The sequence below is a fragment of the Nerophis ophidion genome, linkage group LG01 (assembly GCF_033978795.1).
Source record: "Nerophis ophidion isolate RoL-2023_Sa linkage group LG01, RoL_Noph_v1.0, whole genome shotgun sequence".
NCBI lineage: Eukaryota > Metazoa > Chordata > Actinopteri > Syngnathiformes > Syngnathidae > Nerophis > Nerophis ophidion.
Genome location: NC_084611.1, coordinates 22861666 through 22887713, shown reverse-complemented (window position 1 = coordinate 22887713; position 26048 = coordinate 22861666). Strand labels below are relative to the sequence as shown.

Here is a 26048-nt window from a genome sequence, read left to right as displayed (position 1 = left end):
GCCCCCCAGGGCCCTATTCGTACTTTATCAATGAATTCTCAGAGTTCGTTGCTGATCTAGTGACACACGCCGATAATATAATCATAATGGGGGACTTTAATATCCATATGAATACCCCATCGGACCCACCGTGCGTAGCGCTCCAGACTATAATTGATAGCTGTGGTCTCACACAAATAATAAATGAACCCACGCATCGCAACGGTAATACGATAGACCTAGTGCTTGTCAGGGGTATCACCGCTTCCAAAGTTACGATACTCCCGTATACTAAAGTATTGTCCGATCATTACCTTATAAAATTCGAGGTTCAGACGCATGTTCGTCAAACTAATAATAATAATAACTGCTATAGCAGCCGCAACATTAATACAGCCACAACGACAACTCTTGCTGACCTACTGCCCTCGGTAATGGCACCATTCCCAAAATATGTGGGCTCTATTGATAACCTCACTAACAACTTTAACGACGCCCTGCGCGAAACCACTGATAACATAGCACCGCTAAAGTTAAAAAAGGCTCCAAAAAAGCGCACCCCGTGGTTTACAGAAGAAACTAGAGCTCAGAAATTATTATGCAGAAAGCTGGAACGCAAATGGCGCACGACTAAACTTAAGGTGCACCATCAAGCATGGAGTGATGGTTTAATAACTTATAAACGCATGCTTACCTTAGCTAAAGCTAATTATTACTCAAATCTCATCCACCGTAATAAAAACGATCCTAAATTTTTGTTTAGTACGGTAGCATCGCTAACCCAACAAGGGACCCCTTCCAGTAGCTCCACCCACTCAGCTGATGACTTTATGCAATTCTTTAGTAAGAAAATTGAAGTCATTAGAAAGGAGATTAAAGACAATGCGTCCCAGCTACAACGGGGTTCTATTAACACCGACACGATTGTATATACGGCGGATACTGCCCTCCAAAATAGTTTCTCTCGTTTTGAGGAAATAACATTAGAGGAATTGTTACAACGTGTAAATGGAATAAAACAAACAACATGTTTACTTGACCCTCTTCCTGGGAAACTGATCAAGGAGCTCTTTGTATTATTAGGTTCATCAGTGCTAAATATTATAAACTTATCACTTTCCTAGGGCACTGTTCCCCTAGCATTCAAAAAAGCGGTTATTCATCCTCTTCTTAAAAGACCTAACCTCGATCCTGACCTCATGGTAAACTACCGACCGGTGTCTCACCTTCCCTTTATTTCAAAAATCCTCGAAAAAATTGTTGCGGAGCAGTTAAATGAACACTTAGCGTCTAACAATCTATGTGAAACCTTTCAATCCGGTTTCAGGGCAAATCACTCCACGGAGACAGCCCTCGCAAAAATGACTAATGATCTATTGCTAACGATGGATTCTGATGCGTCATCTATGTTGCTGCTCCTCGATCTTAGCGCTGCTTTCGATACTGTCGATCATAATATTTTATTAGAAAGTATCAAAACACAAATTGGTATGTCAGACTTAGCCCTGTCTTGGTTTAACTCTTATCTTACTGATAGGATGCAGTGTGTCTCCCATAACAATGTGACCTCGGACTACGTTAAGGTAACGTGTGGAGTTCCCCAGGGTTCGGTCCTGGGCCCTGCACTCTTCAGCATCTACATGCTGCCGCTAGGTGACATCATACGCAAATACGGTGTTAGCTTTCACTGTTATGCTGATGACACCCAACTCTACATGCCCCTAAAGCTGACCAACACGCCGGATTGTAGTCAGCTGGAGGCGTGTCTTAATGAAATTAAACAATGGATGTCTGCTAACTTTTTGCAACTCAACGCCAAAAAAACGGAAATGCTGATTATCGGTCCTGCTAGACACCGAACTCTATTTAATAATACAACTCTAACATTTGACAACCAAACAATTAAACAAGGCGACACGGTAAAGAATCTGGGTATTATCTTCGACCCAACTCTCTCCTTTGAGGCACACATTAAAAGCGTTACTAAAACGGCCTTCTTTCATCTCCGCAATATCGCTAAAATTCGCTCCATTCTGTCCACTAAAGACGCTGAGATCATTATCCATGCGTTTGTTACGTCTCGCCTCGACTACTGTAACGTATTATTTTCGGGTCTCCCCATGTCTAACATTAAAAGATTACAGTTGGTACAAAATGCGGCTGCTAGACTTTTGACAAGAACAAGAAAGTTTGATCACATTACGCCTGTACTGGCTCACCTGCACTGGCTTCCTGTGCACTTAAGATGTGACTTTAAGGTTTTACTACTTACGTATAAAATACTACACGGTCTAGCTCCATCCTATCTTGCCGATTGTATTGTACCATATGTCCCGGCAAGAAATCTGCGTTCAAAGGACTCCGGCTTATTAGTGATCCCCAAAGCCCAAAAAAAGTCTGCGGGCTGTAGAGCTTTTTCATTTCGGGCTCCAGTACTCTGGAATGCCCTCCCGGTAACAGTTCGAGATGCTACCTCAGTAGAAGCATTTAAGTCTCACCTTAAAACTCATTTGTATACTCTAGCCTTTAAATAGACCTCCTTTTTAGACCAGTTGATCTGCCGTTTCTTTTCTTTTTCTTCTATGTCCCACTCTCCTTTGTGGAGGGAGTCCGGTCCGATCCGGTGGCCATGTACTGCTCGCCTGTGTATTGGCTGGGGACATCTCTGCGCTGCTGATCAGCCTCCGCTTGGGATGTTTTCCTGCTGGCTCCGCTGTGAACGGGACTCTCGCTGCTGTGTTGGATCCGCTTTGGACTGGACTCTCGCGACTGTGTTGGATCCATCTTTCACAGTATCATGTTCTCATATGTTCTCATAGTCATCAGTATCATCAGTATCACAGTATCATGTTCTCATAGTCATCATTGTCACCGACGTCCCACTGGGTCATTATTGTCACCGATGTCCCACTGGGTGTGAGTTTTCCTTGCCCTTATGTGGGCCTACCGAGGATGTCGTGGTGGTTTGTGCAGCCCTTTGAGACACTAGTGATTTAGGGCTATATAAGTAAACATTGATTGATTGATTGATTGATGTTCCGAGATTTTATATTTGAGGTTTTCATAAGCTGTAAATCGTAATTATCAAATTGGTATCCAAAGACGGCTTGAATTATCTCAAGTTACATGTTATGAGCCCATCTCATACATTACCTTGTAAATGTAATCGCTGGAACAAACAAACCTTTGCACCTTTGCACACTTTCACCTGTATATACAAACCCCGTTTCCATATGAGTTGGGAAATGGTGTTAGATGTACCAAAAAGTTCTATTTTGGTTTCATCTGACCACATTACACTCTCCCAATCCTCTGCTGTATCATCCATGTATCCATTTAGGTATAAACTCAACTCGTCGTGTTTGGAGGAAGAAGAATACTGAGTTGCATCCCAAGAACATCATACCTACTGTGAAGCATGGGGGTGGAAACATCATTCTTTGGGGCTGTTTTTCTGCTAAGGGGACAGGACGACTGATCGGTGTTAAGGAAAGAATGAATGGGGCCATGTATCGTGAGATTTTGAGCCAAAACCTCCTTCCATCAGTGAGAGCTTTGAATGGTTGACCAAATACTTATTTTCCACCATAATTTACAAATAAATTATTTAGAATTCCTACAATGTGAATTCCTGGATTTTTTTTCACATTCTGTCTCTCACAGTTGAAGTTTACCTATGATGAAAATTACAGACCTCTGTCATCATTTTAAGCGGGTGAACTTGCACAATCGGTGGCTAACTAAATACTTTTTTGCCCCACTGTATGCATCCACGTTTATGGATGTATGTTATATTGTCTTTAGAGTCCAGCGAGTTAATACATTTTTGTGGGGAATTGAGGTGATTATTATGAGTTCAAAAGTCTGATGGCTTAAGGGAAGAATCTGTTACAGAACCTGGAGGTTCTGCTACGGAGGCTGTGGAACCTCTTTCTAGAGTCCAGCAAAGAAAACAGTCCTTGGTGGGGGTGGGAGGAGTCTCCATAGATTTTCTGAGCCCTGGTCAGGCAGCGGCTTTTTGCGATCTCCTGGACAGGAGGAAAAGGAGTCTTTTCAACTGCTTCGAGCGGACCTTTAACCCAGGTTGCCGGTGTGAAATGCCAGCGTCTTGACTACTGAGATAAAAGCACAGGCAATCTTCCTGACAACCAGGGAAATAGATTGATGAACAAAATTATTTAAAAAAAAAAGGATGATATTTTTGCAAACTGTGTTTTGTTTTTGCCTTTTTTATGGAGAGAGAGAGGTTAGTTGTTGGTGTATTTTTTTTAAATACGTATCCCTGGTTAAGGATAGGAGAATGTGGCCTTAAATCCTGGGCACTTCCCTTTCTAAGGAAAAGTGAAGTCAGACCAAATAGATAGTGAGAGACACACCTGGCAGAGGTGTGTGTAGGTGGTCCAGGAATGAGGTGGTCCAGTAGAGTGTCCTCAGATGTCCAGCTAGCATGCGACACAGGAAGAAGAGCATGTCAGGGCACTGACTGGGCTGGCTTATCTGGAAAGGAGAGCAATAGGGAGGACACAGACACAGAAGTTGATGGGAATGTCTGAAGCGCAATGATTGGAAGATCTCACTAAGAAAACCTTTTTCTCCCTAGTGAAAAGCCACTGTCAGTTTGACTCTCAAGCTACACGGTAAAATAAAATATATACTTTTTTTTTCTTCTTTTTTTTTCATTTGGGCTTTGTGTCATTTTGTCCAGCTGCCTGTCAGCTCATTTTGACTCCAGACTGAAATAACTCTGTGCTATGGAATGTCAGGGAAGGTTCACACAGATATTCACAGGCCCCCAGAGGATGTACAGTGGGGCAAAAAAGTATTTAGTCAGCCACCGATTGTGCAAGTTCTCCCACTTAAAATGATGACAGAGGTCTGTAATTTTCATCATAGGTACACTTCAACTGTGAGAGACAGAATGTGAAAAAAAAATCCAGGAATTCACATTGTAGGAATTCAAAAAAATGTATTTGTAAATTATGGTGGAAAATAAGTATTTGGTCAACTGACGGAAGGAGGTTTTGGCTCAAGATCTCACGATACATGGCCCCATTCATTCTTTCCTTAACATGGATCAATTGTCCTGTCCCCTTAGCAGAAAAACAGCCCCAAAGCATGATGTTTCCTACCCCATGCTTCACAGTAGGTGTGGTGTTCTTGGGATGCAACTCAGTATTCTTCTTCCTACAAACACGACAAGTTGAGTTTATACCAAAAAGTTCTATTTTGGTTTCATCTGACCACATGACATTCTCCCAATCCTCTGCTGTATCATCCATGTATCCATTTTGGTATAAACTCAACTCGTCGTGTTTGGAGGAAGAAGAATACTGAGTTGCATCCCAAGAACACCACACCTACTGTGAAGCATGGGGGTGGAAACATCATGCTTTGGGGCTGTTTTTCTGCTAAGGGGACAGGACGACTGTTCCGTGTTAAGGAAAGAATGAATGGGGCCATGTATCTTGAGATTTTGAGCCCAAACCTCCTTCCGTTAGTGAGAGCTTTAAGATGGTTGACCAAATACTTATTTTCCACCATAATTTTCAAATAAATTCTTTAAAATTCGTACAATGTGAATTACTAGATTTTTTTCTCCACATTCTGTCTCTCACAGTTGAAGTGTACCTATGATGAAAATTACAGACCTCTGTCATCATTTTAAATGGGAGAACTTGCACAATCGGTGGCTGACTAAATACTTTTTTGCCCCACTGTATACAGCATGTTAAGTTTGTTTTTTTCATCAGTGAACAGCATGATATTTACATCCATTATTCCCTACAATAATCCACGGACTTTTCATGTGGAGAGGTTAGAGTTTCCAAATAAAGCCAACATATTGTCCACACTACCATGGAAATCTCCATATCATTGCATGACAAGGACATCTTTTTTTTCTGTTTTCATGTTCCACAAAAAGCTATGCTGGGGGAAAAAACTGTGTGACATTCTTCATGGACGTATTGTTCCTGATTCTCTATGTGCACTACAGTCTGAACAAATTGCTCTGCAAGCAAAGTCTATTGCCTTTACTGTATTACCCATTTTAAGGGTTATTAAATTGGAGATGTTCTTCTGGGCATTCATGCGTTCCAGAATTACCATAAAGATTTGTGGGGACAATAGAAGCAGGGCAAGTATGGAGGAGGATGTATGATCTGTTTAATGAAGTAATATAAACGGAAAGAGGATGGTTTAAATTGGATCGTGAAGCTTCTCCCATAAAAAAGCAGCGCACATGCATTGGTTCTCATTACGTAATTGTGCTAAACCATTAGGCGGTGTTATTGCGCTCACAGGATAGACGCAAACAATAGGGCGGCATACTGAGGAGTCGGCAGTAGATATTATTGGCAGATGCTTTTATCACTTATTGCAGGAAAGTCGTGTGTATTCATTTAGAAATGTTACTACAGTGTTTTCAAATACATACTGAATAGTATTATTTTTTAGTACACTTAAGACTATGAGGTTCCAACATTTTTTTCCATGTCATATATTTTCATAAAATATTACACAAATCTTTCAGGATGATACAGTGTAGTAGGCCTACATCTTTGGTATAGTTCATGCCTTTGATTTCATTTTATTCTGACCTACCTAAAGGGGAACTGCAGTTTTTTTTTTGGGGGAGGGGGGGGTTATGCCTATCATTCACAATCCTTCTGTAAGACAAGAACACGTTTTTCTTTTTTTATGCATTCTAACTAGTAAATCGAGTTAAAGTCGGCTTACAATGGAGCCTATAGGTGCTTTAAAAAACATCCAAACACCTCCATCAACTTTATATACATGATGTAAGTATATATGCAATGTAGTAAGAGGCACATTCATAATAACATGTACTACTTCCGTACTTTGCTCATTTTAAAGGCCTACTGAAATGAGATTTTCTTATTTAAACGGGTATAGCAGGTCCATTCTATGTGTCATACTTGATCATTTCGTGATATTGCCATATTTTTGCTCAAAGGATTTAGTAGAGAAGATCGACAATAAAGTTCGCAACTTTTGGTGCTGATAAAAAAGCCTTGCCTTTACCGGAAGTCGCAGACGATGATGTCACAAGGGTGAGGGCTCCTCACATTTTGACATTGTTTTTAATGGGAGCCTCCAGCAGCAAGAGCTATTCGGACCGAGAAAACGACAATTTCCCCATTAATTTGAGCGAGGATGAAAGATTTGTGGATGATGATATTGATAGCGAAACACTAGGAAAAAAAAAAAAGTTAAAAAAAAAAGGCGATTGCATTGGGACAGATTCAGATGTTTTTAGACACATTTACTAGGATAATTCTGGGAAATCCCTTATCTTTCTATTGTGTTGCTAGTGTTTTAGTGAGATTAAATAGTACCTGATAGTCGGAGGGGTGTGTCCACGGGTGTCTTGAGGCCAGTGTCTGAGGGAAGTCGACGGCAGATACAAGGACGGCTCAAACTCCACAGATCTCCGGTAAGAAGCGACTTTTTAATACAATTTTCTCACCGAAACCTGCCGGTTGACAAGTGGTCGGGAACCATGTTTGCTTGACCGCTCTGATCCATAGTAAAGCTTCACCTCCGGGAATTTTAAACAAGGAATCCCCGTGTGTTTGTGTGGCTAAAGGCTAAAGCTTCTCAACTCCATCTTTCTGCTTTGACTTCTCCATTATTAATTGAACAAATTGCAAAAGATTCAGCAACACAGATGTCCAGAATACTGTTTAATTGCGCGATGAAAAGAGATGACTTTTAGCCACAAATAGTGCCGCGCTAATATTTCTTGACCTTCCGTGATGTCACGCGCACGCGTCATCATTCCGCGACATTTTCAACAAGAAACTCCGCGGGAAATTTAAAATTGCGATTTAGTAAACTAAACCGGCCGTATTGGCATGTGTTGCAATGTTAATATTTCATCATTGATATATAAACTATCAGACTGCGTGGTCGGTAGTTGTGGGTTTCAGTAGGCCTTTAAGCATTCAGCAACACATTAATTTCACAAAGCTTCACAACGTTTGTTTTTTCCTTCAACAACATCCCTGATTACTACTCACTGCAGACTTCATAAGAGCTAACACACATAATAAAACATCACCTACTGTACAATATCTGCTCTCACTGGGATGCTGACTGATAGGATGTTGATATATTCCCATTGGATCGGAACCAAGCGTCTTTTTCGCCATCTAAATTAGATGCCCAAGTTGACCAACTTGTGGGATTATGTCCTTATATTCTACTATTAAAATGAGAGGCATTTTTTATGATCTAAAATAAACTCTCACGAGCTCTGAAGCGAGAAAGCAGCTTGCCAGCTGATGATGTCAATGTAGCCACACAAACTATTGAGCTCTTTGTGATCACGCCGCCGCTATGGATAGTCATTAATACTTGGTTAATATTCACATCATCAAACATAAATTGCGTATTGTTGGCGTTGTTTGGATGGTTATGGTTATGTTGGGACCTCCCATCAACTCCATTGTAAGCAGACTTTTATTTGTGTTAGAATGCATTAAAAAACTACATTTTTTCGTCTCTAATAATAATTGTGAACAAACGGCAAAAGTCCAAAAAAAGTGCAGTTCCTCTTTAATGTGATGAAGTCAGTGAGTGTTTTTCATCATCATTTTACTAGACACCAGCCCACTATGAAGAAGAGAAAATTACTGTATCCAAGTTGAGGTGACATCGACAGTAAAAGTAGAAATAAACACATTTGTATGTCAGTGAGGAAAACAAACTCAGCCTTACAGGAGAACTTGTTACTGTGGCAAATTTGACACGTCTCCTTTTTTGTGGTCAGTTGACACAAATGATAAGTATTTTTTCCAAAGCTTGGTACTAAACGCAGGTGTTTTGACTTTGACAGAGCAGAGGACGAAGTGATTTCAATATATAACAGAAATGTGCATATATGGTACATCCGGAAACTAATCACAGCACCTCACTTATTTTCACATTTAGCCTTATTCCAAAATGGAATATATTTATTTTTGTCCTCTAAATTCGACAGACATCCATCCATTTTCTACCGCTTGTCCCGTTCGGGGTCACTGGAGACAATAACCAATAATTAAAACGTAAAACTTTTTTTTTTTTAGTTTTTAAATTGCACATTTGTGAAAACAAACAAAGTCAAATGTACTGCACATACAATTTTGCAGCCTTTGCTCAATACTTTATTGATGCACCTTTGGCAACAATTGCAGCCTCAAGTCTTTTTGAATACGGTGCCACACCTACTCAGTGGCCTAGTGGTTAAAGTGTCCGCCCTGAGATCGGTAGGTCGTGAGTTCAAATCCCGGCCGAGTCATACCAAAGACTATAAAAATGGGACCCGTTACCTCCCTGTTTGGCACTCAGCATCAAGGGTTGGAATTGGGGGTTAAATCACCATAAATGATTCCCGGGCGCGGTACTGCTGCTGCCCACTGCTCCCCTCACCTCCCTGGGGGTGATCAAGGGTGATGGGTCAAATGCAGAGAATAATTTCGCCACATCCAGAATGTGTGTGACAATCATTGGGACTTCAACTTTAACTTAACATAAGCTTGGCACACCAATCTTTAGACAGTTTTGCCTATTCCCCATTGCAGTCATCTCAAGCTCTAGAAGGTTGGATGGGAAGGGTTGGTTTTCATCCAGGGTGTTTCTGTACATAGTTGCATTCATCTTTTCCTCTAGCCTGACGAGTCTCCGACTTCCTGCCGCTGAAGAACACCCCCCCAGCATGATGCTCAGCAGTGCCTGGTTTCCACCAAACATGACACCTGGCATTCACAACAAAGAGTTCAATCTTTGTTTCATCGGACAAAATAATTTAGTTTCTCATGGTCCTAGAGTTTTTCAGGTGTATGTTGGAAAACTTTTTACTTAGAAATGGCTTTCGTCTGGCCACTACAGTATACAAGCTGATTGATAAATTGCTGCAGAGGTCTTTCTGGAATGTTCTTGGTCACCTCTCTGACTAGACTAAGATGAATGCAGCAATGTACAGAGACACCCTTGAGAAGTGCTGCGAAGAGGAATGGGTGACACTGGCCAAAGCTTGTGGTATCATATTAAAAAATACTGAGGCTGTAATTGCAATCAAAGTAGTGTGCAAAGGCTGTGAATACATTTGTACATGTGATTTTTTTAGTTTTCATAAAATTGCAAATAGGAAAAAAAAAACGTATCACATTGTCATGGGGTATTGTGTGTCGAATTTTGAGGACAAAAATAAATGTATTCCATTTTGGAATAAGGCTGTAACATAATGTGGAAAAAGTAAAACCCTGTGAATACTTTCTGGACTATCTCACAAAAGACTACCTTAGAATAGTCTGTGTACAGATTGTTTAGCAGTACAGATTTACTATTGACTGTAAATCAGGGGTGCCCATTACGTCGATCGCGATCGACTGGTCGATCCCGGAGGGTGTGTCAGTCGATCTCAAGCCAGGCATTAAAATGACATAAAAATTAGCAATCATCAATCATACCAAGACTTCACTTTCGTCAGTTGTTTGACATTCTCGGCACCCGAGGATCTTGTGAAATGACGCTGGCTGCTGCGAGCTCATATTTAAGAAAAAAATCACTAACAGGGCGGACGCAGAGAAACACATTTTATTTCTAGACTCCGTACCTACTGTCAAAACTCTAAAGATCGACTGCACAGTTCCTGTCTTCACCATAAAAGACCTGTTTCATCCTGCCTGTGCTAACAAAATAAGAGTCTCAGAAAGCTAGCGTGCACAAGCTAGCAAGCTACGGAGTTTGATGCCAATGTATTTCTCCCCCGCCCTCAGCGACCGCTTTCTCACTTGCTTGCCCACCCGCACACTCACTGACGTCACTCACCTGCTGCCAGACATTAAAGGGCCACACACATATGCTACTCTCATAACAAAGTGTTTAAAAACGAGTATGCAAGTTGGACAAATGAGATGCCAAATCCAACCACTTTCATGTGGTATTGGACAGAAAGGAGGACTTTTTTTTCCTCCATTTGAAAATGCGGACGTTATCAGCACCACTGTCTAATTCCAATCAATGCAAGTCATCAGAATCAAATACACCAACTTATATTCTTGTCTTCATGAAAGAAAGGAATCTATGTGTGTTAAACATGCTTGTATTATCATTAAACACCATTAACTTGTTAACAAAAATGACTCTTTCATAAATAAATAAATATAAATTATAAATAGGAATGAGGTAGATCTCCTCGACTTGGTCAATTGAAAAGTAGCTCGCCTGCAGAAAAAGTGTGAGCGCCCCTGCTGTAAATAAATCAACAGACAGACAATATGATCTTCCGCTTGGAGATGCCACACTGGCGCTCAATAGGGTTAAAGTTTGAAGATAACATACTTGATCACTCTATCACCTTCACCTTCAACTTGTTATCTCAGAGGTGAGTTTGGGCTCATTATCATGTTGGAAAACTGCCTTGTGGCCAAGTTTACAGAGGGAGAGGATCTTGCTGTGTTGCTTACAACACAAGGCATGCTAGCAGCGACCGGGCTACGATAGACTGAACATACCTCCTTTTTTCACCGGACATTTCCTCTTTTGCGGAGCTGTCTGGGTGGAGTTTCTTAAATGCCTCAAATGTCCGGCATTTTGAGTTAGGGTTCGTTCAGGGTTAAAAACAAAACAAATTGTGTGCGCAGCAACATTCGTGAGGGAGGGGCAGAGACAGAGAGAGCGAAAAAGTTATGATAAACGCGCATGCGTCGCCAGGCTCTGCTTTTTATCCATAGAATTATTAGATTTAATTTTTTATTATCTATAGCAGATGTGTCAAAAGTGTGCCCCGGAGGCCATTTGCGGCCCACAGCTAATGTTTTAAAGGCCCACGGCACATTCTAAAAATACTATTAAATTAAACAAAAACATAACAAAAGTGAAATAAAAGTTAAATGTAATTTAGAAAAAGTTGCAATGATGACTAATAAAACAAAGCTGTTTTTTTTCTTTCAAACTGTCATTGCTCAAAACATAATATTGTATCAAAATCAATGTTATTATGAATTATTGACCTATCCAAAGATCCCATTACTTCACATCAACTATTACACTAGGAAAAATATATGGGGTGGAAGATTTTGCAAATTTGTTAAATAAATAACCCAAAAATTAATATTTTGTTGTTTTCTTACTCTACCGAAAATGAACCGAACGGTGACCTCTAAACCGAGGTACGTACCGAACCGAAAGTTTTGTGTACAGTTACACCCCAAATATATATGTATAAGTATATATATATATATATATACATATTGACGCACGCACACACACACACACACACACACACACACACACACACACACACACACACACACACACACACACACACACACACACACACACACGAAAACACTGATGAAAAGAGCTCTTCAAGGCCTACTGAAACCCACTACTACCCACCACGCAGTCTGATAGTTTATATATCAATGATGAAATATTAACATTGCAACACATGCCAATACGGCCTTTTTAGTTTACTAAATTGCAATTTTAAACTTCCCGGGAGTTTCGTCTTGAAAACTTTGTGTAATGATGACGTGTACGCAAGACGTCACAGGTTTTTAGGAAGTATGAGCGCTTCGCACACACACAGCTAAAAGTCGTCTGCTTTAATCGCATAATTACACAGTATTGTGGAGATCTGTGTTGCTGAATCTTTTGCAATTTGTTCAATTAATATTGGAGAAGTCAAAGTAGAAAGATGGAGTTGGGAAGCTTTTGCCTTTAGCCACACAAACACACGGTGATTCCTTGTTTAAAACTCCTGGCGGTGAAACTTTCCTATGGATCAGAGCGCGGTCAAGCGAACATGAATCACGACGGAATGTCAACCTGCAGGTTTCGGTGAGAAAATTGTGGTTAAAAAGTCGCTATTACGGGAGAAAAGCTGAGCTTGTGCCGTCCATAGCTGCCGTCGACTCCCCTGAGACACCCGTGGACACACACCTCCGACTATCAGGTAATATTTAACTCACTAAAACACTAGCAACACAATAGAAAAATAAGGGATATCCCAGAATTATGGAAGTAAATGTGTCTAAGAACATCTGAAGCCATCCCAATGCAATCGCGTTTTTTTTTTTCTTTCTAGTCCGTCGCTATCAATATCCTCAAACGCGAATCTTTCATCCTCGCTCAAATTAATGGGGAAATTTTCATTTTTTCGGTCCGAATAGCACTTTTTGTTGGAGGCTCCCATTAAAAACAATGTGAATATGTGAGGAGCCATCAAACATGTGACGTCATCGTCTGCGACTTCCGGTAGAGGCAGGGCTTTTCTCTTAGTACCGAAAGTTGCAAACTTTATCGTGGATGTTCTCTACTAAATCCTTTCAGCAAAAACATGGCAATATTGCGAAATGATCAAGTATGACACATAGAATGGACCTGCTATCCCTGTTTAAATAAGAAAATCTCATTTCAGTAGGCCTTTCAGGGAATATGTGAATAATGGATAAACTTGTATTGCTGCATTTACAGCAGTAAAATAAGATCAGAGTCTAACAACTAATCTTTAATGGTGAAGGTAATTGAGTGGTTTAGCGAACATCAATCCTGGTCAGTGTGCTTTGATGCTCGTCATTAAAATATTCCCCTCCGAATATTTACCACATCCTGTCTCTCAGTTACTTTACACTTTGGGTAATTGATTAGTTGCTGAGTGCTGCTTTGAAAAGTCACACTCTTGACAGGTTTCAATTAAAGATGACACACATATTACACCTGCAGTGGCTGCTTTTGTAATGTAGATGTTCTAACATCAAATATCCCTTTCATGATGCGGCCTGTGGTGGCACTATTTAACCATCTTCTGTAAACTGGGTCATCATGTAAAACCAATGTCCCATACATAGAACCTCCGGTGCTTCTCTGAGGCATGTGACAGAGCCAGAAAGACCCAGTGGTGCGCTTGGGTACCTTGTAGGAACATAAGTCCAGCTCCTCGCAATCAGAATCGCTCTGATATGGGTCGTCACTTGTTGTCCAGGTCAGCGCGCCTTCTCTCTTCCAGAAATCAGAGATAGGATTGTCCGTTGGAACCTACGTAGAAGCACAATATGACCTTTTGTAGCATATTTTGGAGACACTCAACATTAGTGAATGTATTCAAACAAAATAAAATGTCACATATGACATCTTCTCTTCACACATTAATGCATTGGGCACAAGTATAATGCATATTAACAAAGGTTTACATTTCCTCATGAACACAGCAAGCAAATAGGGATAAAAACACAGTTTAGACCAGGGATAGGGAACCTGTGGCAGTGGTTCTCCACCTTTTTTCAGTGATGTACCTCCTGTGAATTTTTTTTAAATTCAAATACCCCCTAATCAGAGCAAAACATTTTTGGTTTAAAAAAAGAGATAAAGAAGTAAAATACAGCACTATATCATCAGTTTCTGATTTATTAAATTGTATAACAGTGCAAAATATTGCTCATTTGTAGTGGTCTTTCTTGAACTATTTGGAAAAAAAGATATAAAAATAACTAAAAACTTGTTGAAAAATAAACAAGTGATTCAATTATAAATAAATATTTCTACACATAGAAGTAATCATCAACTTAAAGAGCCCCTTTGGGGATTGTAATAGAGATCCATCTGGATTCATGAACTTGATTCTAAACATTTCTTCACAAAAAAATAAATCTTTAACATCAGTATTTATGGAACATGTTTTTTTCCCACAGTTTATGAATTTACATTCATATTTTGGTGAAGTATTATTCAATAAATATATAAAGGATTGTTGAATTGTTGGCTTCACGGTGGAAGAGGGGTTAGTGCGTCTGCCTCACAATACGAAGTTCCTGCAGTCCTGGGTTCAAATCCAGGCTCGGGATCTTTCTGTGTGGAGTTTGCATGTTCTCCCCGTGAATGCGTGGGTTCCCTCCAGGTACTCCGGCTTCCTCCCACCTCCAAAGACATGCACCTGGGGATAGGTTGATTGGCAACACTAAATTGGCCCTAGTGTGTGAATGTGAGTGTGAATGTTGTCCGTCTATCTGTGTTGGCCCTGCAATGAGGTGGCGACTTGTCCAGGGTGTACCCTGCCTTCCGCCCGATTGTAGCTGAGATAGGCGCCAGCGCCCCCCGCGACCCCGAAAGGGAATAAGCGGTAGAAAATGGATGGATGGATGGATGTTGAATTGTTGCTATTTTTAGAATATTTAAAAAAAATCTCACGTACCCTTTGGCATACCTTCAAGTACCCCCAGGGGTATGCGTACCCCCATTAGAAAACCACTGACCTATGGCTCAGGAGCCAAATGTAGCTCTTTTTGATGACTGAATCCAATTTGTAGATCTTTTAAAATATTTCCATGCATGTTGATCCATCCATCCGTTCTCTACCGCTTGAGTTTAGGCCAGGGTATGGCACTTGCTCCTGCTACTGGCAGATATACAAACATTCACACTCACATTCACACGCGAGGGCCAATTTAGTGTTTCCAATCAGCCTATCCCAGGTGCATATCGTTAGAGCAGGGGTCTCAGACACGCGGCCTGCGAGTCGGCATTTTGAGGCCCGCACTTTGAAGTGAAATTTTAATGTGAGTGCGACCCGCAAGTTTTTATGAATGGCGCTTGACAGCGTCGTACTTACGATTTTTCCGGGAGACAGCCGGTTTTCAAGGCTACCATCCTCTCAACTTTTTGTAAATTTTCAACTAACCAGCAGTATTCGGGGGTGTGGGGGCATGATGGCACTGCATTTAGCGCCTTCTTCAGCCAGTACATACAAGCAGTGTGCCAGTCCAGTCACATGGTCCATCTGGCGTCTGAACACACACGTAAGCGACTGCAAGACATACTTGATCAACAGCCACACAGGTCACACTGAGGGTGGCCGTATAAACAAGTTTAACACTGTTACAAATATGCGCCACACTGTTAACCCACACCAAACAAGAATGACAACACATTTCGGGAGAACATCCGCACTGTAACATAACATAAACACAACAGAACAAATACCCAGAATCCCATGCAGCCCTAACTGTTCCGGGACACAATATACACTCTGCTACCACCAAACCCCACCGCCCCCAACTCTGCTCCCCACACATTAACCCCCCCCTCCGTGCGTCGTTTGAGGTGGTGTATATCAGTGGTCCCCACTCGGGGCGCGGCTCGATTGGTACCGGGCCGCAGAATAATTTGTTATTAATTTATTTTTATTTTTATTAAATCAACATAAAAAACACAAGATACACTTACAATTAGTGCACCAACCCAAAAAGCCTCCCTTTTTCATGCCAAAAATTAAATACAAATAAAAAAAGAAAAAAAGAATCCCCAGACCCCCCAACTCCCGGAAAAATTATCAAGCGTTGACTGGTCCACAGCTACAAAAAGGTTGGGGACCACTGGTGTATATTGTAGCCCGGAAGAGTTATGGCTGCAAGGGGTTCTGGGTGTTTGTTCTGTTGTGTTTATGTTGTGTTACGGTGCAGATGTTCTCCCGAAATGTGTTTGTTATTCTTGTTTGGTGTGGGTTCACAGTGTGGCACATATTTGTAACGGTGAGGAAGTTGTTTATACGGTCACCCTCAGTGTGACCTGTATGGCTGTTGACCAAGTATGTCTTGCAGTTACGTACGTGTGTCTCTAACAGCCCAACAGAACACGTGGTCGAGCCGCCATAAAGGTGGGCGTGATGTTATGTTGTAGAGGATGTAAGAGGCGGTACAATCACGGTACTCCCCTAACATAGTTGGCCGGGTGAAAATCTGGATAGATTCGGGAGAACGGCGCACTGAAAATCGGGAGTCTCACGGAAAAATAGGAAGGGTTGGAAAGTATGTTGCTAGGGCGGGAAAGCCATTCAAAGAAGGTGAATACATTAAAAAGTGCATGTTAGAGATGTTAAGAATTCTTATCATGCGGCCCAGTCTCTCCGAGTTTCTGCATCCAGTGGCCCCCCAGGTAAATTGAGTGTGAGACCCCTGCTTTAGAGGTGGTATATACTTTAAATTGTTTGTCATAAAAATGCACACATTTATTTCTGTTCGGTGTTACAAAATATCATTTGGCTTTCACGGAAATACATTTAAAAAATATTTGGGTTTCATGGCTCTCTCAGGAAAAATAAGTTGACCGACACCTGGTCAGACGTATTTTCAACACCATAAACACACAGGCAGATTTTGCCCGCACCAGAAACATTTACTGTACTTTTTCACGGCCATGGCTTTATGTTGTATAATATTTAGATTTGTACTGTGTCTTACCACTCATGGCCGAGCGATAATAGCGCTCTGTGATGAAATTACACTTGTAATGTGCTTATAATCCTCTCAGCTAAAAGGAGCTTTTGGTGTCATTTTTTTAAAAATTGAAATGGATGATTCATGGATTAATGGGAAGCTGAGAGACATCATTTTACCTTGCACACATAAGCTTGTCTCCAATAAAAAGATAACAGACGGCATTTGGTCTAAAACGGATGTAAGCGTTTTGACTGACACATTATAGAAATTAAAAATAGTTTTCATTGACATTATTAATATGTCACTATATTGTCATTATGATCATAAAATTCATCATGAAATCATATGTCACTAACATGTGAGAGCATTTGTATGGCAGTTAATATTACAACTAGGGCTATCAATGTTATCGCGTTAACTCATGTGGTTATTCACCAAAAAATATTGCATGAATCATGTAGGAAGGCAGATTTACATTGCAATGGATTTCCATCTGTTTTAATTTAATCACAGATGGTTACTCAAAAGGCAGAGCAGGTTGCTTTACTGTCAGTGATGAGGTTAATGCATGTCAGTGAAAAGATGAGTGAGGAGAATTCAATTGGTGTCCTCGTTGGCAAATTTCTTTTCAAAATAACGTTTTTTTTTAAATAAAACTGGTAAAAATTTTGAGCTAGACGAAGTGGCTGAGGAGAGGGAAGTCTGGGTTTCCCTGCTTAGGGTGTTGCCCCCGCGACCCGACCTCGGATAAGCGGAAGATGATGGATGGATGGATGGTAAAAATTTTGAACGAAGAAAATTATGTGCATTCAAGTAAAACATTTAAAAATGTTCCTTTATGACATTTTTCAGATAAAATTGCCCAATTCATGTTTTTTTTTTTAAAGCTGATTTAAATTATGCACGCATATAATTTAGTGATAAATCAAAATTAAAAAGCGGGATTAATCTGATTGAACAGCACTACTTAAAACCTTTTTACAATACCCACAACCAGTGAAGTTTGCATGTTGTGTAATTCATAAATAAAAACACAATACAATGATTTGCAAATCAGGTTCAACCTATATTTAATTGAATAGACTGCAAAGATAAGATACTTAACGTTTGAACTGGTAAACTTTGTTATTTTTTTGCAAATATTAGCTCGTTTGGAATTTGATGCCTGCAACATGTTTCAAAAAAGCTGGCACAAGTGGCTAAAAAGACTGAAAAAAGTTGAGGAATTCTCATCAAACACTTATTTGGAACATCCCACAGGTGATCAAGCTAGTTGGGAACAGGTAGCTACCATGAATTGATTAACGTGGACCCCGACTTAAACAAGTTGAAAAACTTATTCGGGTGTTACCATTTAGTGGTCAATTGTACGGAATATGTACTGTACTGTGCAAACTACTAATAAAAGTATCAATCAATGAATCAATCAATGATTGGGTATAAAAGCAGCTTCCATGAAAAACTCAGTTATTCACAAACAAGGATGGGACGAGGGTCACCACTTTATGAACAAATGTGTGAGCAAATTGTCAAACAGTTTAAGAACATTTCTCAATGAGCTAGTGCAAAGAATTGGGGGATTTCACCATCTACTGTCCATAATATCATCAAAAGATTCAGAGAATCCGGAGAAGTCACTGTACGTAAGCAGTAAGGCCAAAAACCAACACTGGATGCCCGTGACCTTCAATCCCTCAGGCGGTACTGCCTCAAAAAGCGACATCAAAGTGTAAAGGATATCACCATGTGGGCTCAGGAACACTTCAGAAAACTACTGTCAGTAACTACAGTTGGTCGCAAATTTTTTTTCTAGATTTTCTAGATATTGTATTTTTTATTTTAATCTTTTATTTTTTTCTCCCATTCCCCCCCACTTGTTTACCTGTATCTCATCTTTTTTGTAAGGGGCACTGGAAGCCGGCAGACCCGTCAGCGATCCTGTTCTGTCTCCCTGTAATGTTTGTCTAATCTTCAATGGGAGTGTGCTGGAAATTTTAATTTTCCTGAAGGAACTCTCCTGGGGGGCTTCATGGTGGAAGAGGGGTTAGTGCGTCTGCCTCACAATACGAAGGTCCTGCAGTCCGGGGTTCAAATCCAGGCTCAGGATCTTTCTGTGTGGAGTTTGCATGTTCTCTCCGTGAATGTGTGGGTTCCCTCCGGGTACTCCGGCTTCCTCCCACCTCCAAAAACATGCACCTGGGGATAGGTTGATTAGCAACACTAAATTGGCCCTAGTGTGTGAATGTGAGTGTGAATGTAGTCTGTCTATCTGTGTTGGCCCTGCGATGAGGTGGCGACTTGTCCAGGGTGTACCCCGCCTCCCGCCCGACTGTGGCTGAGATAGGCACCAGCGCCCCCCGCGACCCCAAAAGGGAATACGCGGTAGAAAATGGATGGATGGATGGAACTCTCCTGAAGGAATAAATAAAGTACTATCTAATCTAATCTGAATTTGTAAATGCAAGATAAAACTCTACTACGCAAAACATAATTAATTTATCAACCACACCCAGAAACGCCGCCAGCTTTGCTAGGCCCGATCTCATCTAAGATGAACTGATGCAAAGTGGAAAAGTGTTCTGTGGTCTGACGAGCCCACATTTCAAATAGTTTTTGGAAACTGTGGACATTGTGTCCTCCTTCCAAAGAGGAAAAGAACCATCCGGATTGGTATAGGTGGAAAGTTGAAAAGCCAGCATCTGTCATGGTATGGGGGCGTATTAGTGTCCAAGGCATGGGTAACTTAAACATCTGTGAAGGAACCGTTAGAGCTGAAAGGTACATACAGATTTTGGAGCAACATATGTTGCCATTCAAGCAAGGTCTTTTTCATGGACGCCCTTGCTTATTTCAGCAAGACAATGCCGAGCTACATTCTGCACATGTTACAACAGCTTGGCTTTGTAGTAAAAGAGTACATTGAAAATGTCTCCCATTGAAAATGTGTGGCGCATTATGAAATGAAAAATACGACAATGGAGACCCTGGACTGTTGAACAACTTAAGCTGTGTACATCAAGCAAGAATGGGAAATAATTCCACCTGAAAAGCTTCAAAAATGTGTCTCCTCAGTTCCCAAACATTTATTGAGTGTTGTCAAAAGGAAAGGCCATGTAACACAGTGGTAAAAATACCCCTGTGCCAACTTTTTGCAATGTGTTGCTGCCATTAAATTTCTAAGTTAATGATTATTTGTAATCGAACGTTAAATATCTTGTCATTGCAGTCTATTCAGTTGAATATAGGTTGAAAAGGACTTGCAAAACATTGTATTCTGTTTTTATTCACCATTTACACAACGTCCCAACTTCACTGGTTTTGGGTTTTGCAAAAGTGACTGTGTGACCTTGGGACAGATTACTTTGACTTCAATTATTCGTTGTCATGAAATTTATCATACAAAAAGGTCAAACAGCATCTTGTCTGCAGAGATTCCACTTGTATGTAATGTCAAACATTTTGGGCAATATAAAAAATGCAGCTTACTTCTTCCATGATCAAGATGCCACATCGCACCAGACTGTCAATTGCATCCAAAGCAAAACTCTGAGAAGACTGGCATGGCTGCAGAGATTGGAAATGAATGAGAGACTAGGTGAGCAAAGCAAACAGCTTCAGCTCCATCAAACATCTAAGACCAGCAAAGGAGGACAGGTGACAGAGCGCACAGGCTGTGAGGTGGAGAAGAAACTGAGATCAGAGGAGGAGAAGTAGAGTCAGGCATTGAGGTGCATGAGTGGGAGCATTATTTTTCATGCAGGAAAAGGCTTAGAAACATATCTGCAATCGGGTAGACCAAAAAAAGAGGAGCTGCTGAAATGAAAGGTTGGCCAACTGAAAAAGACATCGTATATCTTGCTTGCATTGAAGTTAGTGTGATGGAGCACGTACATATACAGGCACAAAAACACACACACACACACACACACACACACACACACACACACACACACACACACACACACACACACACACAATTGAAGACCAGCAGAGCGGGGTGAGTCACTGTTCAGCTCCATTAAACATCCATTGAATGAGACACACCGGATGTGACTGTGTGTGTCTGTGTGATATGAATTCAAACTCACTGGTATAAAGCCCGTAGGCAGGAGATGGCAGAGCTGCAGGGCTCTTTCAGTCAGCTCGGACTGCAGGAGCACCACGTCAAACTCCAAGTCACCTTTGACCTCCTCTCCATCTCTGCTGTCAGACCTCACCTCGCTGCTGACGCCACTGCCGGCAACCTCATATAGCATAGCTGACACAGCGCATGCTGGGGGAAAGAAATATGTATTACAGCAGAAATAGACCGACAGCTACGTATGCCGCTGGTCGATTCTTGTCACTTGACAGCGTGTATCGGACGTACTGCACATATGTACGGTATCTCTCAGTTGTCAGGTTGCAGCCCGGATGGCGCAATAGATTTACACCAGGATTGCACCGAGTGCATTTGCGATGCGGCTGTGCTGCGAGTTTAAAGTTAAAAGTCAAGTTAAAGGCCTACTGAAATGAGATTTTCTTATTTAAACGGGGATAGCAGGTTCATTCTATGTGTCATACTTGATCATTTCGCGATATTGCCATATTTTTGCTGAAATCAATCAATCAATCAATCAATGTTTATTTATATAGCCCCAAATCACAAACGTCTCAAAGGACTGCACAAATCATTACGACTACGACATCCTCGGAAGAACCCACAAAAGGGCAAGGAAAACTCACACCCAGTGGGCAGGGAGAATTCACATCCAGTGGGACGCCAGTGACAATGCTGACTATGAGAAACCTTGGAGAGGACCTCAGATGTGGGCAACCCCCCCTCTCTAGGGGACCGAAAGCAATGGATGTCGAGCGGGTCTAACATGATACTGTGAAAGTTCAATCCATAGTGGCTCCAACAGAACCGCGAGAGTTCAGTTCAAAGCGGATCCAAGAGAGCAGCGAGAGTCCCGTCCACAGGAAACCATCCCAAGCGGAGGCGGATCGGCAAGATAGGATGGAGCTAGACCGTGTAGTATTTTATACGTAAGTAGTAAAACCTTAAAGTCACATCTTAAGTGCACAGGAAGCCAGTGCAGGTCAGCCAGTACAGGCGTAATATGATCAAACTTTCTTGTTCTTGTGAAAAGTCTAGAAGCCGCATTTTGTACCAACTGTAATCTTTTAATGCTAGACATGGCGAGACCCGAAAACAATACGTTACAGTAATCGAGACGAGACGTAACAAACGCATGGATAATGATTTCGGCGTCTTTAGTGGACAAACTGGAGCGAATTTTAGCGATATTACGGAGATGAAAGAAGGCCTTTTTAGTAACGCTTTTAATGTGTGACTCAAAGGAGAGAGTTGGGTCGAGGATAATACCCAGATTTTTTACCGAGTCACCTTGTTTTATTATTTGGTTGTCAAATGTTAAAGCCGTGTTATTAAATAGAGGTCGGTGTCTAGCAGGACCGATAATCAGCATTTCTGTTTTTTTGGCGTTAAGTTGCAAAAAATTAGCGGACATCCATTGTTTAATTTCATTAAGACACGCTTCCAACTGACTACAGTCCGGCGTGTTGGTCAGCTTTAGGGGCATGTAGAGTTGGGTGTCATCAGCATAGCAGTGAAAGCTAATACCGTATTTGCGTATGACGTCACCCAGCGGCAGCATGTAGATGCTGAAGAGTACAGGGCCAAGGATCGAACCTTGGGGAACTCCACACGTTACCTTAACATAGTCCGAGGTCATACTGTTATGGGAGACGCACTGCACCCTGTCAGTAAGATAAGAGTTAAACCAAGACAGGGCTGAGTCCGACATACCAATTCGTGTTTTGATATGCTCTAATAAAATATTATGATCGACGGTATCGAAAGCAGCGCTAAGATCGAGGAGCAGCAACATAGATGACGCATCAGAATCCATCGTTAGCAATAGATCATTAGTCAATTTTGCGAGGGCTGTCTCAGTAGAGTGATTTGCCCTGAAACCGGATTGAAAGGTTTCACATAGATTGTTAAACGCTAAGTGTTCATTTAGCTGCTCTGCAAAAATTTTTTCGAGGATTTTCGAAATAAAGGGAAGGTGAGACACCGGCCGGTAGTTTACCATGAGGTCAGGATTGTGGTTGGGTCTTTTAAGGAGAGGATGAATAACTGCTTTTTTGAATGCTAGGGGAACAGTGCCCGAGGAAAGTGATACGTTTATAATATTTAGCACTGATGGACCTAATAATACAAAAAGCTCCTTGATAAGTTTCCCAGGAAGTGGGTCAAATAAGCATGTTGTTTGTTTTATTCCATTTACACGTTGTAACAATTCTTCTAATGTTATTTCATCAAAATGAGGGAAACTATTTTGGATATTTGCAGTATCCTCCGTATATACAGTCGTATCTGTGTTAATATGACCCAGTTGTAACTGGGACGCATTGTCTTTAATCTCCTTTCTAATAAGTTAAATTTTCTTATTAAAGAACTTCATAAAGTCATCTGCCGAATGGGTGGAGCTACTGGAAGGAGTCCCTTGTTGGGTTAGCGATGCTACTGTACTAAACAAAAATTTTGGATCGTTTTTATTAATGCGGATGAGATTTGAGTAATAATTAGTTTTAGCTAAGGTAAGCATGCGTTTATAAGTTATTAAACTATCACTCCATGCTTGATGGTGCACCTCAAGTTTAGTCGTGCGCCATTTGCGTTCCAGCTTTCTACATAATAATTTCTGAGCTCTAGTTTCTTCAGTAAACCATGGCGTACGCCTTTTTGGAGCCTTTTTTAACTTCAGCGGTGCTATACTATCAATGGTTTCGTGCAGGGCGTTGTTAAAGTTGTTAGTGAGGTTATTAATAGAGCCCACATACTTTGGGAATGGTGCCATTACCGAGGGTAGTAGGTCAGCAAGAGTCGTCGTTGTGGCAGCATTAATGTTGCGGCTGCTATAGCAGTTATTATTATTATTATTAGCTTGCCGAACATGAGTCTGAACTTCGAATTTTATAAGGTAATGATCGGACATTACTTTAGTATACGGGAGTATCATAACTTTGGAAACGGTGATACCTCTGACAAGCACTAGGTCTATCGTATTACCGCTGCGATGCATCGGTTCATTTATTATTTGTGTAAGACCACAGCTATCAATTATAGTCTGGAGCGCCACGCACGGTGGGTCCAATGGGGTATTCATATGGATATTAAAGTCCCCCATTATAATTATATTATCAGCGTGCGTCACTAGATCAGCAACAAACGCTGAGAATTCACTAATAAAGTCCGAATAGGGCCCTGGGGGGAGGTAGATAACAGCCAGGCACAGAGGCAGTGGTGTGGCAGACTCCATAGAAAGCACCTCAAACGATTTATATTTATCATTTAAGTTAAGACTAAAGTTAAAGTTTTCGTTGTATATTAGTGCGACCCCCCCTCCCCTTTTAAGGGGACGGGCAATATGCGCATTCGTATAGTTAGGAGGGGATGCCTCATTTATCGCAAAAAAGTTGTCTGGTTTAAGCCAGGTTTCGCTAAGACCGATGACGTTAAGGTTGTTGTCTCTAATGACCTCATTAACTAATAACGTTTTGGGAGGCAAAGATCTGATGTTTAGAAAGCCCATATTATAGGTAGTAGGCTGTTTTAAGGAGTTGTTGATAAAATTATCCGTAGTAGCAATATTAATAATGTTGCGTTTATTATGCGCAGTGTACTTAAAATAATTACGACCATATCTAGGAATTGATATGACGGGAATTTTCAGATTGATTGGCCAACAATTTATGTGGTGTTGCGCACCTGACGGCAAGCGACTCTCGCCAGTACGCAAATGGCAGTACAAAGGTTACTCAAATAGGGAAAGGTAAGTGTTGTTGTTGGTTTTATTTTAGTAACCAGCAAGCACATTAGAGTTGGTAGAACAACTGTGTTTTTATTACTGTGTATTTGATAAGTGCCGTCTGAAATTCAACTATTTATTTTATTTATATATATAATAAAATAAATATATATTGCTAAAATTCACTGAAAGTCAAGTATTTCATATATATGTATATATATATATATATATATATATATATATATATATATATATATTTCATATATATATATATTTCATATCTATATATATATATATGAAATACTCGAGTTGGTAAATTGTAGATGTAAGTATACTCCTCCCCTCTTAACCACGCCCCGACCACACCCTCCACCCCCCACCTTAGGGTTGGCAAGTCTGGGAGAAAGGCACACGTCTTGTACAAAGGGTGTATTAGGCCCACATCGAGAAGGAAGAAAAAGTAAAATATGAGAATGAAGTTGTAATTTTGCAATACAAATAAGGTTTCTAAATAAGGTCGTGGTAGCAATATATTCGCTGATTGGCATGAAAGCCGAAATCTTCTTATTGTTTGTTTCGGATGCAAACACGTGTCAACTTTAACTGGAATTTTGTAAATGGTAAATGGGTTATACCGGTATAGCGTTTTTCTACCTTCAAGGTACTCAAAGCGCTTTAACACTATTTCCACATTCACCCATTCACACACTGATGCGGGAGCTGCCATGCAAGGCTAACCACAACCCATCAGGAGCAAGGGTGAAGTGTCTTGCTCAAGGACAAAACAGACGTGACGAGGTTGGTAGAAGGGGTGGGGATCAAACCAGGGACACTCAGGTTGCCGGCACGGCCACTCTACCAACTGCGCCATGTCCGTTGTGTCCTTGACCAATTTGTGCATGTTAACATCATCAACACCAACAGCACGAGAACCAAGTTGGGATTTATAGATCTGCTCAGTGGCCTTGTGGTTAGAGTGTCCGCCCTGAGACTGGAAGGCCGAGTAATACCGAAGACTATAAAA

The 26048-nt window shown here is 41.0% G+C and overlaps 1 protein-coding gene across 1 annotated transcript in view; it reads right to left on the bottom strand.

Moving 5' to 3' along the window:
• Positions 1 to 26048, bottom strand: part of gpat2 (glycerol-3-phosphate acyltransferase 2, mitochondrial) — a 271043-nt gene that overhangs the window by 5669 nt on the left and 239326 nt on the right. Inside the window, exons 18-21 of the mRNA XM_061898602.1 lie at positions 21293 to 21477; positions 20691 to 20768; positions 13906 to 14028; positions 4356 to 4476 (exon numbers count right to left, since the gene is read on the bottom strand). Of these exons, the coding sequence (XP_061754586.1) occupies positions 4356 to 4476; positions 13906 to 14028; positions 20691 to 20768; positions 21293 to 21477 (507 nt within the window). The remainder of the gene's footprint in view (positions 1 to 4355; positions 4477 to 13905; positions 14029 to 20690; positions 20769 to 21292; positions 21478 to 26048) is intronic.